Genomic DNA, 20,291 nt, shown 5'->3' on the forward strand with positions numbered 1-20,291 from the left:
TTAGCTGGGCATGGTTGTGGGTGCCTGTAATCCCAGTTACTCGGGAGGCTGAGGCAGGAGAATCACTTGAACTTGGGAGGCAGAAGTTGCAGTGGGCCAAGATCGCGCCACTGCACTCCAGCCTGGGTAACAGAGTAAGACTCCGTCTCAAAAAAACAAAACAAAACAAACAAACAGAAATATATAATATGTGTGTGAGTGTGTGTGTATATATATATAGTGTGTGTGTATATATATATATATAATATATACACGTAACTGGGGACACTGAAGAGGCTGTCCTCCAAGACAAGGGCCCCAATGGGGATCTGAGAGATTCAAGTGGTTACAGAGAAGCAACAAGAAAAGAGTACAGTTGTTCCTCAGTATTCACCAGGGATAGGGTCCAGGATCCCGATGGATACCAACATCCAGGGATGCTCAAGTCCCAGATACAAAATGGTGTATATTTGCATATAACCTATGTAGGTCCTCCTATATACTTTTAAATCATCTCTAGATTATTTATAATACCCTAATACAATGTAAATGCTATGTAAATAATTGTTACACTGTACTGTTTTTTATTTGCATTATTTTTTACTGTTGTCTTGTTCTTTTTTATGTTTTTGCATCCTGAATATATTTGCTCCACAGTTGGTTGACCCTGCGTAATTCCATGGATGCAGGACCCACAAATGTGGATGGCCGACTGCACTTAGAGAATGCTCACCTGTCTGCAGCCAAGGGCTGGAATCACACATCTGGCTGACTCACTGAACCATAGGTGTAGCTCTCAGAGCCTCCGGGTTGGACCGAAAGAACACAGCGTGGAGTAGGCTCCACAGACTACCTCATGGGACCACTCCTCAGGGAAAGCCTCTGGAAAATATCGCGCCCTCCAAGAAGGGAAAAGGAGGAGTGCAGGAGGGTGGCGCACCCACAAAGGACCCAACGCCGGGAAGAGGCAGAGGATGCTGGGAAGACAGAAGCCTCCTTACCCTGACACAGACATTTCTTCCTCTCAAGAGTGACTGTCATAGTCACAGAGGCCATGAGGTGGGTGCTGAGCCTCTGGGCTGTGGCCCCTTCAGGCAAGGGGAGGTGGAAGAGTAACTGGGGCTCAGAAAGCACCTTGCTGTCAGCTTTCCAAGTGTCTGTTTCCCATGAGTGTTGTTCAACAGAGAGGAGTTGCCCTCTGTGATGCCAGGCTTGCTCCCAGGTTCCCCTCTGTGACGCCAGGGTTGTTCCCAGGTTCCCCTCTGTGACGCCAGTGTTGTTCCCAAGTTCCCCTCTGTGACGCCAGGGTTGTTCCCAGGTTCCCCTCTGTGACGCCAGGGTTGTTCCCAGGTTCCCCTCTGTGATGCCAGGGTTGTTCCCAGGTTCCCCTCTGTGACGCCAGGGTTGTTCACAGAAGTGGCAAAGACAGAGGGCATGTGGTGTGCACTTTCTCTGAGGTAAAAAGACGACTACAGATTCCCATATCTCTCAACGCTCGGGTAATGGGTGTGGAAGGATGAACCCAACACATCTATTAGTTCTCAACAGAGGAAGGTCATACATTTCTGGATTCTTCCTCGTGGTATGGGATAAAGGTAGCAGGTGCACTGGGGTTACCTGGAGCTGGAATGAGTCATTACCGATTTGACTCGAAGAGGACATCTGTCGGCATTCTCCTAACACCATCGAGGCCACAAACACCACCACGGTGGTTACCAGAGACACAAGGAGGCTCTCTAAGACTCTAGGAGGCAAAGCACAGCTGTTGTAACGCTACAGAAAGAAGCTCTGGTCTCAGGAATTCAAAACATAACCCTGCCTACCCCCAGCCCCGATTTCTCCAAACAGCATTCACAGCAGCCCCTGGACAGTCAACATGTGTGCAGAACTGATCCGTGATTTGCTGTATTCCAGCAATTTGTTTGTAAAAAGTGGACAGTTAAAGTGGGCTGCTACGTCCACATCATCTCTCTCCAAGGAATGAATGGCTTTCCATTATAATAAGTCCTGGGGTGAGAAGCCTCCTGAGAGCAAGCTGCTCAGCAGGGCCACGGTGACCCTTCTAACCTTATCATGTGTCCGAGTGGCCAAGTCAGGACAGGCAGGGAGTCAACCAGCAACTCTGACATCAATTAAGCTGGCTCAGCCCTTTGGCCTGTCAAGTAGGGAAGATGCATGGCCGTGTTTAGATTCTCAGTCTTAGATGAGAAATCAAAGCCGTGGAGGCAGGGTCTGCTCCTCGGGAGAGATGGCGCGGCGCACACCAAGCTCAGGGAGCCGCAGCAGGCTGGGGGGAGGCGACTGTGCAGATACCTGACGAGCTTAGGTTTCGGGTGCACGTTTCGCATACGGTACTTTGCAAGCCTCTTGTTCAGACAGTTGAATGTGGCTCCCAGGAGGCCCCCAATGACCCCCATCACGACGAAGAAACCCAAATCCATAGCTGTCCAGAGATGACATTTTTTATCAGAGTCAGAGCACTGAGAGAAGGGGAAAGGGAGAGGGAGAGAAAAACCATAGCAGCCATGAGAACCGGAAGAGACAGAAGAGAAGACAGAAGCAAGAGTGGGGCTGCTTTCCCGCACGGCAGAGGCTAATTGGCGAGATGTGCCCCTGGAAGTTGTACCTAGCCCTCTGCTCATTTCTCTCTGGTCCTTCACTTGAGAGGAAATTTTCATGGGTCAAATTAAAAATCCTTGGGGAAAGGACAAAACATACCTTAAACTCGCCAAAGTTCAGCAATCCAGGGAGCTGGAAGGAACCCCAGCTTCCAAACTGAATCCCAGAACGGAAGAAGTTGAGGGTGAAGGTGGCAGACATGGAACAAAAGAGCTAGGGGAGAGGTGACAAAAGACAAGAAGGTTCAGGAGTGGTATGTCCTACTCTCTCCCAACCCTTCCTCCTGGTACCCACTGCTCTATGCAGAGACCTCCGGAATCCACATCCGGGTACAGAGATCTAGTGACCCTTACAGTAGATACACCCCAGGTATGACCAACTCTAGATTGGGCTTTAAGAAGTTTCCGTTCCAGCAGCCTACTGTACTATGAGAGCCTATTTACAGCCTTTACAGACCAGACCTTGCACCAAAAGGAAGGATCAATGCAAAGGGAAGGACAGCCTGCTCTGAGGGAGGAGACCGGCTCCAGTCCAAGCCCCATCACTTCCTGCTTTATGACAACAGCCAGTTTCACATTTTCATGTCAGGTGGTTCATCAAGAAAGGATAACAAGGCCAGGCGTGGTGGCTCACGCCTGTAATCCCAACACTTTGGGAAGCCAAGGCGGGTGGATCACCTGATGTCAGGAGTTCAAGACCAGCCTTGCCAACGTGGTGAAACCCCATCTCTGCTAAAAATACAAAAATTAGCTGGATGCGGTGGCACGTGCCTCTAATTCCAGCTACTCATAAGGCTGAGGCAGGAGAATCGCTTGAATCCAGGAGGCAGAGGCTGCAGTAAGCCGAGATCGCGTCACTGCCCTCCAGCCTGGGCAACAGAGCAAGACTCCATCTCAAAAAAAAAAAAAAAAAAAAAAGGTAACAGTGGTTTGATTTGGGGTTAGGGAGGGTATTGATATGAGAAGTACAGAAAGTCCAGTGTGGAGGTTATGGGCACAAGAGGAAAGCTGTTTCTGATCCAGTCGACCCCCCAGTCTCATCAAAACTACCATTCCATGTACCGAGTAAGGGACACCCAGTGTAATTCGGGGGGTGTGGTTAACGCTTTCACTGAAGGTCCTCCTCACCACTTTCCACGTGAGCCCTTGGTTCCAGAAGGACGATCCCTCCTCTAGACTGAACAAGGTACCCCCGATTGGCGCCCCGAAAGCTGCAGCAACTCCAGCAGCCGCTCCTGCTGATACAAAGTCTCTCTTGTCTCTGAGGAGAGGAGAGAGACGAGTTATCCAATAAAGAGCCCTCAGCCCACAAAAGGCGGTTTCTGACTTCCTTATCATGAACATTTTCTCACACCTGTGAATGAATAGGCAGGGATCCTGGAAGGGCAGGTCACTGGTGAGGCAGCCTTTGCCGCGAGTGTGTCCACCCGAGAGCCACACACCTTAGCACCAGAGTCCCTTTCAGCACGGCGGCTACTCCGCCTGGGAACAGGAGCCCCTGACCTCTGTGTTTTCTGTGATCTCAGAATCTCAGCCCCCAGCTCAGGGGGCAGATCAAAGATCGGCACGATCACTGCTGCACCATGTTCCCACCGGATCTTCCTTCCAGAAAACCCTGGCATCAGTAAAAACATCAAGGTGCCTTCTGGGTATGTGCCGAACTTGCAGGAATACAAAAAGAAGGTGGTCCGTGACTCAGTCAAACTGAGTCTCTGATTGAAAGAGCCTTACGAGGCGGGCAGGTCAGTAACACACACATCTGACACAGGGCTAAGAAGTCTACTAAGAGTACCTTCTGACCCAGGAGGGTGGCTGACCAAGTGAATCACTGGGGAATACAAAACGCCTTCCTAAGAATATGCCTGTCTGTGGCCTTTCTTGGTTGGGTTTTTAATCTGGGACCATCTTCATTTGCCTGAGATGATTCTAGGCCTTATGGCATGACAAAATAAAAGTCACGATGCCAGCCTGGTGCTTTGGCTTCTTATTTCCAGAAGAAAAGTTCAAAGCCCGCCCCCTTCTCCCACAGTCGGGTTTCCCCGCAGGGGATACTGCCAGGCTAGAGCAAGTATCGAGTCTGACCCGCAGCGCATGAACATGTTGTTTCCAAAAAAAAAACCAATTTCTAACCTTTCCATACCTGTCGCTTCGGAAATAGGGGAAGTTAAACTGGATCTTCCGTAAGGAGATGCTCTGAAACTAAAGCAAGAGAAAAGAGAGCCACTAAAGAGCCTACTCATATAACCAAATACTACCTGTACCCCAGTAATTATGGAAAAAAAAAAAAAAGAACACAGGTCAGGGGCAGCCTAGGACTGAAACTATGGGAATCCACGGCATCAGGGGAGGCCCCTCTGCTTGAGCACACCTGGGTAAGTGTGCTGCAGGAAGGAAAGTCCAGAACAGCAACTTGGGAAAAAAGGAGGCTGGGCGTGGTAGCTCATGGCTCACGCCTGTAATCCCAGCACTTTGGGAGGCCGAGGCGGACAGCTGATTACCTAAGGTCAGGAGTTGGAGACCAGCCTGGCCAACGTGGCAAAACCCTGTCTCTACTAAAAATACAAAATTTAGCCAGGCGTGGTGACATATGCCTGTAATCCCAGCTACTCGGGAGGCTGAGCCAGGAGAATCGCTTGAACCCAGGAGGCGGAGGCTGTAGTGAGCAGAGATGGCACCATCGCACTCCAGCCTGGGCAACAGAGTGAGACTCCGTCTCAAAAAATGAAAATAAAAAAACTTGGGAAAAAAGGAGATTACCCCCCACCCTTGGGAGGAGCTTATTTTTCCTGCCCTCGTGTTTCTAGGACCTTCTGAAATCCCATTTTGTGCAGAGTCAACAAGTCTGAAAGAATAAAGGCAAATGGCTGAGCTGAGGGAAGGGGAAGCGGAAGCTGTTGCAGAAGACCGAGTCTGCTCTGCTCAGCAGCGCCAGGAAGAGAAGGGCCCAGAGCCTGTCCTCTGTCTGCCCCACAAAGGTGCACACTGATGCCCACTCCACGCCTGGCCTTCCACCCCTTGGCTCACTTCTGCCAGATCTGGTGCTCAAGGCAGTAGTAGGAGAGAGACCAAAAGACGAGCTCTGGACGAAAGAATCTTCCCTCCTTCACCTCAGAGACTCCCAACCACAATAACTCCCTCTTCTCAGGACTGGAGAGGGAAATGACTAAGAGTGACAGTTCACAGGGAACTGAGACTTCTCCAACAGCAGCCAGGGATCTGGAGTAGCCCCCAAGAATGGGAGCTTTGAGGTCTCGAGCTAGTACCTCAACCTCTCTAAGCCTCGGTTTCCCCATCTGAGGATGGGGGTAATAATAACAACGAATCATTGAAGGTGGCTATAAGGAGAAAGCAGTTAGTATACATGGCGTCTGGCACACAGACCATAGTTAGCAGCAGTTATTATGACTGTACCACGCCAACTAGAATCAGCATGGAACTGTGCCTAAAACCATGTCAGTCGATGCTTCGAGCCTCTTGGATCTGGCAGCACTGAGATGATCCACCCAGCCACCCTATATAGAGGCGCCTGGTGATGGCTATGGAAGCACCCAGTGACTTTCATCCGCCACGTCACAGTTTTTCTCTATGTCTCATTTTTGCTCCTAGGGCTCGGTAGGGCATCATTAAAACTTCCAAGTATAAGTTATGCCCTTTCCTGAGAGATAGACACATGGTTTACACGTGAAGCCAGAATGGCACCAGGTTCCAATGTGATGTCAGGGTGTCCCAATGGATTTGGCCCAGTGTAACCACAGACCTCCCACTAGGCCTGCCCAGAGGCCCACACCCTCTCAGCCCATCTTACCTGAGGGAGGCCAGCTCCCACCACCGAACCACTGTGGATCATGGGGCCTTCCTTCCCCACGAAGAGCCCTGGGCAGGGTGAAAAAGGAAAGACCAACAGTCAGTGCAGAAACGCCCCTGGGTCAGGAGACCTTGGCTACAAAAACCTTCCTCGTGACAACTGAACAGAGATGATCCTAAGACTTTATAAGAGAAAGAGCCAAATTCCCACCAAATAAGCTCCATTTCAAGTCTTGCTAGAAGAGAAAACACTCTACATTCTAAATTGTGTGTCAGCAAATGAGAGCCTGTGAGCCCAGACCACCAGCTCCCTCCTGGTTTTACACGGCCTGAGAACTAAGACTGGCTTTTACGTTCTTAAATGCACAAATGTAAATAGTTACATAAACATCTACATAAGAGCTTCCATTCTGATTCTTGGCCCACAAAGCCTTAAATATTTACTATCTGGCTGTTGACACAAAAAGCTTGCTAATTTTGACAAAAGCTAATTCCACAAGCTAAATTCCAAATCCCAAAACTGAAGAGTGTGTTTGTCAGGTATCTGAATGGTAACATACGAATAGTGTCTGCATTTAAAAACAGCCCATCAACAAAAAGTGCAGACATCAGCCGTTTGAGGCTGGGCCCTGCAGTCCAAATCTAATAACTGAAATACATCATGCTTCTTGTTGTCTCTGCCCTTTGAGTATTTGAAGGATACAAGTTGGACCCTTCTTACCTCCAGCCACACTGAACAGCACTCCAAGGACCTTGCAGAGCAGGGTCCGGAGACGGACGATTCCTGGCACCTTCACGCCATTCAGATAGCATTTGACCTCGGGTATCCCAGAACCTGCTGCCACCGGCTGATGGAGGAGAGCAGGCACACCCATAACTCAAAATCCATTGGTTCTCTGGCTTACCCTCAACAATCTGGGCAGCGGAAGAGGGAGAGCTGGCCACCTTCATTAGCAGCGTGAGCATCACCTGGAGGGCTTGCTAAACCACAGCTGCTGGGCCCCACTCCAGAGGATCTGACTCAGGAGGTCTGAGGGGCAATGGGAGGACTTGCACTTTTTTTTCTTTTTTTTTTGAGATAGAGTTTCACTCTTGTTGCCCAGGCTGGAGTGCAATGGCACAATCTCCACTCATTGCAACCTCCGCCTTCTGGGTTCCAGCAATTCCCCTGCCTCAGTCACCCGAGTAGCTGGGATTACAGGCATGCGCCACCACGCCCGGCTAATTTTGTATTTTTACCGGCTAATTTTGTATTTTTACTAGAGACAGGATTTCTCCACACTGGTCAGAATGGTCTTGAACTCCCGACCTTAGGTGATCTGCCCGCCTTGGCCTCCCAAAGTGGCCAGACTTGCATTTTTTAAAGAAAAATAATTTCCACTTTTATTTTAGGTTCAGGGATTGCATGTACAGGTATGTTACGAGGGTATATTGCATGATGCTGAGGTTTGGGACATGAATGATCCTGTCACCCAGGTAGCGCGCATGGCACCCAACAGTTTTGTTTTCAGCCCTTTCCCCCTTTTTTCCTCCCCCCAGAATCTGTACAAGTTCCCTGTGAGTGAGCATCACCTGGGAAGCCTTTCTTCTTTAATCTCACCAGAGGTGAAACCTTTACCTTTAGCGAACAAGAGGCCACTTTCTGCAGGAATCTGCATTCCCAGTTTCCTGACATTCTGGAAGGAGGTGGGGAAAAGGAGTGCGGGACTCTAAAACCTCCTAAGCGAGCAGGTGAATCCAAACCACCTCACCTCAATGAGAACAAGGAGGCTTGCCAGGAAGACAAAGGTGAGGTTAAAACCCAGGAGTTCAAGGAGAGACAGAGCGAGGCAGCCTTTCTGGCTGCACTCCTCCACCGCTGCAGAAACTGGGTTAAGGAAACTGTTCATTAGCCGAGGGGTGTCCCCGTCATCACTTGAGAGGGTGCAGCTGCTTCTCCTTTGGATCATGCTGGCTGCTGAGTGCACTTTTTCTCCATATATAAAAATTTTTAAAAAACTGCCTGAGATGACTGGGTGCAATGGCTCATGCCTGTAATCCCAACACTATGGGAGGCGGAGGCAGGAGGATCACTTGAGCCTAAGAGTTGGAGGCCAGCCTGGGCAATGTAGTGAGACCATGTCGCTACAAAAAGTACAAAAGGTATATGCCTATGGTCCCAGCTACTCAAGAAGCTGAGGTGGGAGGATTGCTTGAGCCTGGGAGGCTGCGGCTGCAGTGAGCTGTCATTGCACCACTGCATTCCAGCCTAGGCAACAGTGTGAGGCCTCATCTCTTAAAAAAAAAAAAAAAATTGTTTGAGATGCCTTTGACATTAGGAAATACTTCAAACATTACAAAAAGTAACGAATACCCATACCCTCACAACTTTAGCTTTAACAAATCTCAACAATATGCCATGTGTGCTCCAGGTATTTTTAAAAAATAAAACATTCAGTACCAGTTTAAGAAACAAAACCAAAAAAAAAAAAAAAAAACAGTTTTCCTTCCTCTCTCCCCTGGGAGAAACCACTAACCTGAAATTATTCTGTGTATTTCAAAAGTGTCCACACTGTTGTACACGGCACTTGTATATTCTGTAACTTGCTCTTTTTTTCTCAACATTAAGTCTTTGAGAATTAGCCATGTTGATACACACAACTCTGTGGTTCATTCACTTTCACTTCTGTCTAAAATTTTTATTTTACAATCTACAGAAATGACATGATGTCTAAAATGATACCATATGAATGTACCATAATTTTTCCATTCTCCCATTTGGTGACTCCAGCTTTTTGCTATCATAAAGCTATAATTACCACCTTTGTACATGTCTACGGTTCAAATTTCTAAGAGGAATGTATGAGTCACAGGAATGTGCACCTTCCTTTTTCCAGAGGTTTACCGGCCAGTTTTTCTCTTTTGAGAATTCCAGTTCACATCCTGTGCTCGTTTTCCTTCTATTGGACCATCTGTTGTTTTCCGATTGAGTTGCAGGAGTTCTTCCTGTATTATTTGTTCTGAATCAGAGTCTCACTCTGTCACCCAGGCTGGAGTACAGTGTTGCAATCTTGGCTCACTGCAACCTCCGCCTCCTGGGTTCAAGTGATTCTCCTGCCTCTGCCTCCCAAGTATCTGGACTAAAGGTGCACACCACCACACTCAGCTCAATTTGTATTTTTAGTAGAGACAGGGTTTCACCATGTTGGCCAGGCTGGTCTTGAACTCCTGACCTCAAGTGATCCGCCTGCCTCGGCCTCCCAAAGTGCTGGGATTACAGGCGTCAGCCACCACGCCCAGCCTCTTCCTGTATTCTGGATACTAATTATCTGCCTCTTAAATGCATAGTAAATAACCTCTCTCACGCTGTGGACTTGTTTTCACTTTATTTATGGTGTTTTATTGTTGTTATTTGGAGTTTCTGTCTTTATAAATACAATATGTACTTTGATGTGGTCAAATTTATTGATTTTGTCTTTTTTTTTTTTGAGACAGTTTTGCTCTCGTTGCCCAGGCTGGAGTGCAATGGCGTGATCTCGGCTCACTGCAGCCTCTGTCTCTCGGGTTCAAGCGATTCTCCCACCTCAGCCTTCCAAGTAGCTGGGATTACACGCACCCACCACCATGCCCAGCTAATTTTTTGTACTTTTAGTAGAGATGGGGTTTTGTCATGTTAGCCAGGCTGGTCTTGAACTCCTGACCTCAGGTGATCTGCCTGCCTCAGCCTCCCAAAGTCCTGAGATTACAGGCATGAGCCACTGCACCCAGCCATTGATGTTTTTGTTTGTTTGTTTTTGAGACGGAGTCTTGCTCTGTCACCCAGGCTGGAGTGCAGTGGCGCGATCTTGGCTCACTGCAAGCTCCGCCTCCCAGGTTCACACCATTCTCCTGCCTCAGCCTCCCCAGCATCTGGGACTACAGGCGCACACCGCCACGCCCGGCTAATTTTTTTGTATTTTTAGTAGAGATGGGGTTTCACCGTGTTAGCCAGGATGGTCTCAATCTCCTGACCTTGTGATCCGCCTGCCTCTGCCTCCCAAAATGCTGGGATTACAGGCGTGAGCCACTGTGTCCGGCCCCATTGATGTTTTTTCTTATAGTCTGTGCCTTCTGGAGTTTTAAGAAATTATTCCCTACTCTTGACAACATATAGTCTCCTGAAGTTTTGTTTTGCATATTTACATCTTCATCTGGAATTTATCTTATTTATAGTACGAAATAGGAGTATAACTATTTTTCCATATGGATCACCCATGTCCCAGCATCATTTTTTTTAAGACAAGGTCTTGCTATGCTGCCCAGGCACAATCATGGTGCATTACAGCCTCAAACTCCTGGGCTCACCTCCTAAGTAGCTGGGACTACAGAGATGTGTATCTTTTATTTATTAAATAACACAGCGTCTTTTATTAAATCATTCATCACTCCCTCACTGATTTGTAATATTAACTGTCATTCACCAAAGTTCCATGTATGTGAGGACCAGTTTCTGCTTCTCTATCATTTTCTGCTGTCTAGGTATTCCTGCACCAATATGACCAACTTCAATGACTGTATCTTAAATTTTATGACTTTTTTTTTCCTAACTCCCCAAACTTGTTAATTTTATAAGACTTGATATCTGACAGGGTCAAGTCCACCTTCTTGTCATTTAGAACTATACTGACTGCTTTTGGCCCTTTACTCGTCTACACAAATTTACAAAGAATTTCTGAGTTCCACAACAAATTCTATTGGAATTTTGATTGGAACTACATTAAATTTACAGATTAGGGAGTACAGGCATCTTTGCGGCATCTGTAATCTTATCAACCACAAACATAGGTATATGTCTTTGCTTATTAAAGTCCTTCTTTTGTGTCCTTCAGTGATCATTAAAAATATGAAAGCTGAATAGCTAATAAGCGGCCCTTCTATTACCATGCTTACTGTTAAACCCATTTCTATGTAAGAAAGAATCTTGGTGACCACTGAAGTCCACGAGCACCAGGAACCGTGAAAAGGATACATGTCTGTACCACTCCGAACTTGAGTTGGGTGAAGAGTCGCACAAAAAAGTCCACAAAGAGACCCACCTGTGAAGAGCAAGAGATCTGTCACACAGCCTTATTTCCAAGTGTAGCACAAGTATAGTACAGGTGTGCTCCTCTTGAAGGCATCTCCTCCCCCACTGCACGTACGGAGGCTGCTCACCAGCCAGCAGTACGTGAATGCACAGCAGAAAAGCGCAGGAGGAGGAGATCCCTTCTCCAGCCCAGTCCCACTGCCCCTCCAAAGAACAAAGGCAGAGGGTACAGCTAAGTTGAGTGAAGCAATGGAAAACAAAGAGGGAAGCAGGTGCAGAAAAAGATGTGAGACCAAGAAAGACTACTGACACAGGGGTGTCTACTCTTTTGGCTTCCCAGGACCACACTGGAAGAAGAATTGTCTTTGGCCACACATAAAATACACTAATGATAGCTGATGAGCTAAGAAAAGAAAAACTCAGAAAAATCTCATAAATGTTTTTAAAAGGTGTATGAATCTGTGTTGGGCCATGGGTTGGACAAGCTTGCTTTAAAACACAACATTCATTTAGGTGTATGTGCTTTTTGCATGTTCCTTATTAGCAAGTTCTATTTTGTAAGTCATTATTTTGACTTGAAATCATCTTTTTTTGAGATGGGGTCTTGCTGTATTGCCTAAGCTGGCCTTGAACTCCAGGGTTTAAGAGATCCTCCTGCCTCAGCCTCCCAAGTAGCTGGGATTACAGGCACACCCCACTGTGCCAGGCTTGACTTATAACCATCTTATAGTCCATAGTTACTCTGGGTAGAGAAAACAACCAAATTCCAGTATTCCACTCTCCAAAGTGCTCAGGGCTTAAAGGAGAACTAGAAAGGCTTCTAATTTTATGGATTCAGGATCAAAGCTTCTTGCCTTTAACTCTGGCCTTCCCTCAAGCCAATGCCTGGAGGCTTTTTGATACTGAAGCCATAAAGTGGCCACACATCAATGGACAAGAGTTGGGAGTGCTATGTCATAAAGGCAGGTGTGCCTTCCTAAAATACAAAGGTAGGAGGTAAAGTTGCTTCAGCTTGAGTAACACTTATCTGAAATGCTTGGGACCAGAAGTGTTTTGGATTTCAGATTTTTTTTTCGAATATCTACATTATACTGATTAAACATCCCAAATCCAAAAATTTGAAATCCAAAATCTGAATGCGCCAATGAGTATTTCCTCTGAGCATCGTGTCAGCATTCAAAAAGTTTTGGATTTTGGAGCATTTTGGATTTTCTGATAAGGAACACTCAACCTGTAGTACTGACAAGTGGCAGCTCCAAAGAGTTTGCTATAAAAGTAGCACAAACACTAACAACTAGAGGCCCAAGGACTATGATTATAGAGAAATTTGCAACCAGAAACATATATAGCAAAATAAATACCCTGAGATTTTTTTTTTTTTTTTTTAATTTTTAAGGAGACAGGGTCTCCCTACGTTGCCCAGGCTGGTCTCAAACTCCTGGGCTCAGGCAGTCCTCCTGTCTCGGCCTCTCAAAATGCTGGGATTACAGGTGTGAGCCACCGTCCCTGGCCCACCACCCTGAGATTTAAATAAAACAATAAATCAACCCAAGTTTCCCCAAAATGGTATCCATCAGAATATCACTGAAGAGGGCTTCTGAATGCCATCAGTCTTACCTAGTAAGATGTTCCTTTACTTGTGGATTTACTATAGTAAAAATTTGATGCATGCCATGAAAATAAAAATTGTGGTTGGCCCCTGTGGCTATATTATACCGAACACATGTGTACGTTTTCTAGGCATATCATGTCAAATTAAGTAGGAGGCTTGTGGCCAGTTCAAGATAAAGGTGGTCAACAGGCTGTTACTGAGGACAGATACCCTATCCCAACACTGTACTGACCGGAATCAGATTTGACATGGATCTTTTTGACTGATGCTGATTTTTCCAGCTTCTCTTCTTCATATTTAACAATGTGAAGTCAGCAGTTTTGGTTCCAGACTTTTTGCTATCCTCATCTTTGGCCATGTTTCCAACCTTGCCCTGTCTTTGATTCACCTGTGAAGTTGCTGCCTCCACCAACTCTGTTCATACGGGCATATCCCTTCACTCACAGCTGCTGGCTCTATCTTCTAGATAACATTAACGACGTACGGGGAGGAGCCCAGGATAGCACCATAAACTCCCTGCATGAGATCAATAGCTATGGTGTGCCACCCTGTTCACTGGCACGCTGTGCTAAGTGAAGGGCATGATGTTCACAGTTCCGTACCCATGACTTTGCTTTTTCCCTAAAGAGCGATCTCATGCCTGCCTAGAGTCCTAACCACTCGGGAGGCTGAGGTAGGAGGATCACCCAAGCCCAGAAGGTCGAGGCTGCAGTGAACTATGATTACGCCACTGTGCTCCAGCCAGGGTGACAAAGCGAGACCCTGTCTCTATTTAAATTAAAAGAAAAAAAAAAGTAACTTTAACATCCATTATTTACTCTACCCAATGCATTATCTACCCATTAGGGAGACATCTAGTTTACTAGGTAAATTATAGATTATGATCCATAATCATATCATAAAAGATAAGTCCTGCCCAAACCTTTGAGCGCTTCAAGAGCACCATCGTCATGTGTCTCGCTTTCATTTCACAAAGCAAAAGCAGGGGAAGTGTGAAAAACTGTGCCAGGATTATTCATTTAAAAAAAAAAAAGGGAAAAAAGAAAAGGCACTCTTGATTATAATGACAAGTGTTATTGCATTATAATGTTATAGATGTTATAATGACAAATGACAATGTTATTCACCAGGCCAGGGCTTTCCCTGTAAGCCCCTCCAGCCCTATGGCCCACCATCCCTCCAGGCCCTGCCTCCTCACCAGGCCAGTGCAGACTCCAATGGCAAACACCACCATCCACTTCACCGCCTCATACCTTCGACCTTTCTGTTCACACAGGAAAAGAATGATTCAGTTTACAGGGTTATGGTGGCAGAGGGGAAGAAACACATCTTGGCCAACCAGTTTTAAGCTAAATTCCACGTGGAGAGCAGGCACAGTAAAGATGATGTTGGGATTTCAGGTGCTTTACAGTGCAAAAATGATGGACTCTTAAGAGGCTGGGCAAGGTGCACTGACAGGGGGAACTCTGGTTGGCAGGATAAAGGCCTAGGGAATAAATGCCAACATAGGCCTACCTTGCAGATAGCATGGGTTTGGTTCCAGACCACCACAATAAAGCAAATATCACAATAAAGTGAGTCACACGAGTGTTTTGGTTTCCCAATGCATATAAAAGTGATGTTTACACTATACTGCAGTCTATAAAGTGTGTAATAGCATTATGCCTACAAAAATGTACCTAACTTAATTAAAAAATACTTTATGGCTAAAAAATGCAAACAAAATGCATGCTATTGGAAAAATGGCACCTTGCTCAACACAGGGTTGCCACCAACCTCCAGTTTGTAAAACCTGCAGTATCTGCGAGGTGAAATAAAGCAAAGCGCATAAAGTGAGGTCTGCCTGTATCGCATGAAAAGGTTCAAAAAACAAGGTGTAAAGATGTTTACTGGGGCCTTTAGAAGAGAAAAAAAATGCCATGTTAAGACTGATTTGATCCCCAGAGATGAAAAAATAAGACCCACCTTATTATCCATGGTCTCCAAAACTTCCAGGTAAGGGTCATTGATACAGCGATCATAATCCAAACTCTGAAAAGAGGCAAAGTTGAGTCAAAAGGTCACGTCAGGTGAGAAGACCTGCAAAGGGACAAACCTCTGGGTTCCTGCTACTCAACGTGTGGATGGGCAGAGCAGTGGTAGCTGCAGCACCCAGGAGGAGCTGGTTCAAAATGCAGAATCTGGCTGGGTGCGGTGGCTCATGCCTATAATCCCAGCACTTTGGGAGGTCAAGGCAGGTGGATCACCTGAGGTCAGGAGTTCAAGACCAGTCTAGCCAACATGGTGAAACCCTGTCTCTACTAAAAATACAAAATTAGCCGGGCATGGTGGTGCGCACCTGTAGGCCCAGCTACTTTGGAGGCTGAGGCAGGAGAATCACTGGAACCTGGGAGGTGGAGGTTGCGGTGAACCGAGATCGCACCACTGCACTCCAGCCTGGGTGACACAGCGAGACTCCGTTTCAAAAACAAACACAAAAACAAAATGCAGAATCTTAGACTCCTGCAGCCCTGCAGCCCCAGATGACTCAGATGCACATTAAAATTTGAGTGGTGTTGCTTTAGGTTCATACTTCATGCTTTAGGAGAAGTTTTAAATTACCTATTTTTAAACTTCCTGTTTTGGCAAAATATTTAAAGACCTTCAGCTATCATCAGCCTTATGAAACTTACTCCATTAGATATGAACAAAAGTTTCAGTTGGCCAGAACCAAATTAATTTAGAATGTCAATTAGTTATAATTATCTTTTGTAGTTAGTGTCTATGGAAATGAGGTTAGTCACAAGACAAACTAATACGGAAGGTATTTTTAAAAGCAACTTCCACTTTTTTTTTTTTTTTTGAGATGGAGTCTCGCTCTGTCGCCCAGGCTGGAGCGCAGTGGCACAATCTCAGCTCACTGCAAGCTCCGCCTCCCGGGTTCACACCATTCTCCTGCCTCAGCCTCCTGAGTAGCTGGGACTACAGGCGCCCGCCAACACGCCCGGCTAATTTTTCTGTATTTTTAGTAGAGACGGGATTTCACCGTGTTAGCCAGGATGGTCTCGATCTCCTGACCTCGTGATCCGCCCTCCTCGGCCTCCCAAAGTGCTGGGATTACAGGCGTGGCCAACTTCCACTTTATGTTAGGAAGAGGCACAGATTCAGCTTGGCTCTCGGCTCCTAAAACTTCTACATCTGAAGTAGCATCCTTTACAACATGCATCACAAAACACAGAAATCCTGCAGCAACTTGCAGGTATGCCACAGACATTTAGAGAAACAATTCAGAGGAAATCATTTTAGTTGTCTTGTTAGAGAAGCAGCAGTCTGGGCTGGGCGCAGTGGCTCACACCTGTAATCCCAGCACTTTGGGAGGCTGAGGCAGGAGGATCACTTGAGGCCAAAAGTTCGAGACCAGCCTAGGCAAGATGGTGAAACCCCATCTCTACTAAAAATACAAGTTAGCTGGGAGTGGTGGAGCACGCCTGTAATCCCAGCTACTCAGGAGGCTAGGGCAGGAGAGCTGCTTGAACCTAGGAGGCGGAGGTTGCAGTGAGCCAAGATCATGCCACTGCACTCCAGCCTGGGCAACAAAGCGAGACACTCTCAAAAAAAAAAAAAAAAAAAAAAAAAAGACGCAGCAGTTTGGCAACAAAGAAAAATAATGGTCGGCCATCAGCTCTCCTTCCCACAACCTGTTCCTACCCACATCAGCTGGACATTGGCTGGGTGGCAGCCACACTCCCAGACAATAGTTTCACGTCAGCCAAACACATGTGATGAGTGACAATTTATTCTATCTATATGACTACCTATAGTCCAAATTCTTTTTTTATGAGTCCTGGAGTACCAACAAGTGACTGAGTAAATCAATTATACATCCAAATATAGTAGATTATACATCAATAAAATGATTATAGTTAAGTCTATATAGAAAGATATGGAAAATGTCCAAAAATTATTCAGCAAAAGAGCAAGATGCAATTAAAAAATAAAAATAAAGCAGGATGGAGAATTAAAAGTATAATATCCCTTTTTGATTAAACAAAATTAGGATTATTTGTACATCAGCATTCATAATGGGAAAACATCCGTGAGGTAGTGCTTAAGGAGGTATTTGTTTCTGGGTGTTGTCTGAAATTCTCATGGCACAAATGGTGTGCTTTTTTATATTTTAAAAAATGATCGGCTGGGCGTGATGGCTCACGTCTGTAATTCCAGCAGTTTGGGAGGCCGAGATAGGTGGATCACTTGAGGCCAAGAGTTTGAGACCAGCCCGGTCAACATGGTGAAACCCCGTCTCTACCAAAAATACACAAATTAGGTGGGTGTGGTGGCACACACTTGTAATCCCAGCTACTAGGGTGGCTGAGGCAGGAGAATCGCTTGAACCCAGGAGGCAGAGGCTGCAGTGAGCCGAGATTGTGCCACTGCACTCCAGCCTAGGTGACAGAGTGAGACTCTGTCTCAAAAAAAAAAAAAAAAAAATCTTTTTTACTGATCAGAAAAGAAACACAGTGAGGAAAAAAGTACTTTTAGAAACTAGACTCATCCATAAGTGATTAAACATATATGCACCTACATATGTATTGTAGCGGCCAAGAGGAAAAGCTTCCCCTTTCACTCTCTAAAGGTCTGCTGAAAGTGAACCGACAAAAGGCAGATTAATGGGAGCAAAGGCATCCACTTATTTCACATGCATTGCACAGGGGAACTGCAGAATGATTACCCAATAATGCCAGCGAGGTACAGACGCTTCTATACTCTTCTTCACAGGGGAAGGGGAGATGGGGATGTGGGAGGAAATAATTCTTAGTGGGGAATGAATGGATCTGGGAAGCAGATATCATCTTGTGAATGATTCTCTTTGGAAATTGTATGGGACGGTGAACAAACAACGGTTGGGACAGTTTGTCTGGGCTCTAGGTATGTTGTTTGGTCTTCAGTCTCCTCTGTAAGATGAGTTTTAACGTTCCCTGGTTAATGACATTTCAGGAAAGGGATCAAAGACAACTGTGTTCCTCTCTGGTAGGTCCAGTTTCTAGGTAGATAAGGGAACGGCAGAGAAGAGCCTCATCCTGTGCTTTGGGAGAGACAAAGTGTGAGGGTGGAGAGTTCAGCATATCAAAGCACCATATTTCCAGGTATCATTTTCTGAGCCCCAACAATACACACACACACACACAAACATACTTTGTCTTTTTTCTTTTTTTTGAGCCGGGGTATCTTTTGTTTGTTAATGAGATGAGTGGCGGCTGGGGGCCCTTAGATGGCTTCAGAAAAGGGGCTGGTCACCAGGAAGACCAAGGCAGGATTAGCGGGGTGGGACACCCATCCCTCCAGGGAGGAGACCGAAGCTGAAGGTTAAGCTGATCACCAAGGGCTGGTGATGTAATCAATCATGACTGCATAAAAAAGCTTCCATAAAACTCCAAAATGACAAGGTTCAGAGAGCTTCCAGACAGCTGACCGTTTGGAGGTTCCTGGAGGGTAGCGTGCCTGGAGAGGGCATGGAAGCTCCGCGCCCCCTCCCACGTTCCTTGAATCTCTCCATCTGGCTGTTCTTCTGTATCCTTTATGATATCCTTTATTAATAAACTAGCAAATGTAAGTAGCATTTCTGTGTTTTCTGACCCGCTCTAGCAAATTAACCAAACTCAAGGAGGGAGTCCTGTGAACCTTCAATTCACTGCCAGCTGCTGAGAAATGCAGGTGACAACCTACTACTTTTTTTTTTTGAGATGGGGTCTTTCTCTGTCACCCAGCATGGAGTGCAGTGGCATAATCTCGGTTCACTGCAACCTCCAACTTCTGGGCTTAAGCCATCCTCCCACCTCAGCCTACTGAGTAGTGGGGAAACAACCTCCACATATCGGTGTTCGCAGTGTTGCGCGAGTGGTGCCTGAGAGCAGAGGAGAAACAATACTCTTGCCTTCATCCAAAATATGTATGGAAATTACTGGTCAATTACTTCATTGATGGTTCCATCTAATAATGATATGGTTCCGTAAACATTTAGAAGGTTTTTAGATATCTAGAATAGGCAAATAGACAGAAAGGAGATCAGTGGTTGCCTGGAGTCAGGGGCAAGGAGAACAGGCAGTGGCTGCTAATGAGTGCAGGATTTCCTCTCGGGTGATGAAAATATTCTAAAATTGACTGTAGGAATTAGCTGGGCGCGGTGGCTCACGTCTGTAATCCCAGCACTTTGGGAGGCCGAGGCGGGCGGATCACCTGAGGCCAGGAGTTCAAGACCAGCCTGACCAACATGGAGAAGCCTCGTCTCTACTAAAAATACAAAATTAGCCGGGTGTGGTGGCAGGCGCCTGTAATCCCAGCTACTTGGGAGGCTGAGGCAGGAGAATCGCTTGAACCCAGGAGGCAGAGGTTGCAGTGAGCTGAGATCACAACATTGCACTCTTGCCTGGGCAACAAGAGCGAAACTCCGTCTCGAAAAAAAAAAAAAAAATTGACTGTAGGAATGGTTGTACAACTCTGTGAATATACTAATTTTTAAAACCCCATTGAATTGTACACTCTACATGGGTGAACTGAATAGTATGCCAATTATAGTGCAATAAAACTGCTAGGAAGGGCATTTAGAAACAACCGCAACGCTAGAACACCAGAATCCCTTTTTTTTTAGTCAGGGTCTCGCTCTGTCACCCAGGCTGGAGTGCAGTGGCGTGATCACAGCTCTCTGCAACCTCCGTCTCCTGGGCTCAAGCAATTCACCTGCTTCGATCTCCTGAGTAGGTGGGACCACAGGTTAGCCACCACACCTGGTTAATTTTTTTGTATTTGTTGTTGAGATGGAGTCTCGCCATGTTGCCCAGGCTGGTATGAAGTCCTGGGCTCAAGTGACCCACCTGCCTCAGCCTCCTAAAGTGTGGGGGTAACAGGTGTGGGCCACTGCACCCGGCCCCCTGCTAATTTTTAACAAATTTTTTTGTAGGAACAAAGTCTCACTTTATTGCCCAGGATGGTCTTGAACTCCTGGCTTTAAGCGATCCTCCTGCCTTGGCCTCCCAAAGTGCTGAGCATATAGGCATGAGCCACTGTGCCACGCCTTTCTTTTTTTTTTTTTAAATAAATTAGTTGAGTTTGGCACTTTGTAAATATGTACCAATGGAATATATGAACTATTATTATAACCAGATACTGTTACCTCTCCTTTGCTATGACTAACTTTTTATTTCTGCAGTATATGTTGCTCTTTGGTTTAGGGGACTAACAACTTTTTTAAAAAATA

At 46.2% G+C, this 20,291-nt stretch overlaps 1 protein-coding gene across 10 annotated transcripts in view; it reads right to left on the reverse strand.

Moving 5' to 3' along the window:
* The window catches only part of CLCN6 (chloride voltage-gated channel 6), a 36,790-nt gene that overhangs the window by 12,143 nt on the left and 4,356 nt on the right, over window positions 1–20,291 (reverse strand). For 4 of the 10 annotated variants that reach the window (XR_010148217.1, XR_010148218.1, XM_063786172.1 and 1 more), the window contains exons 3-13: window positions 15,023–15,088; window positions 14,256–14,321; window positions 11,389–11,455; window positions 8,153–8,259; window positions 7,123–7,249; window positions 6,403–6,470; window positions 4,738–4,796; window positions 3,660–3,858; window positions 2,698–2,811; window positions 2,293–2,459; window positions 1,597–1,723 (exon numbers count right to left, since the gene is read on the reverse strand). Coding sequence is in view for 7 of the 10 variants with exons in the window: in XM_063786172.1 (XP_063642242.1) it covers window positions 1,597–1,723; window positions 2,293–2,459; window positions 2,698–2,811; window positions 3,660–3,858; window positions 4,738–4,796; window positions 6,403–6,470; window positions 7,123–7,249; window positions 8,153–8,259; window positions 11,389–11,455; window positions 14,256–14,321; window positions 15,023–15,088 (1,167 nt within the window). In the remaining 3 variants the exon portion in view is untranslated. Of the gene's footprint in view, window positions 1–1,596; window positions 1,724–2,292; window positions 2,460–2,697; window positions 2,812–3,659; window positions 3,859–4,737; window positions 4,797–6,402; window positions 6,471–7,122; window positions 7,250–8,019; window positions 8,260–11,388; window positions 11,456–14,255; window positions 14,322–15,022; window positions 15,089–20,291 lie in introns of all 10 variants that reach the window. The other 6 variants (XR_679837.5, XM_001140805.6, XM_063786181.1 and 3 more) reach the window with 4 other exon arrangements.

The sequence above is a fragment of the Pan troglodytes genome, chromosome 1, assembly GCF_028858775.2.
Source record: "Pan troglodytes isolate AG18354 chromosome 1, NHGRI_mPanTro3-v2.0_pri, whole genome shotgun sequence".
In the NCBI taxonomy this organism is placed as follows: Eukaryota; Metazoa; Chordata; class Mammalia; order Primates; family Hominidae; genus Pan; species Pan troglodytes.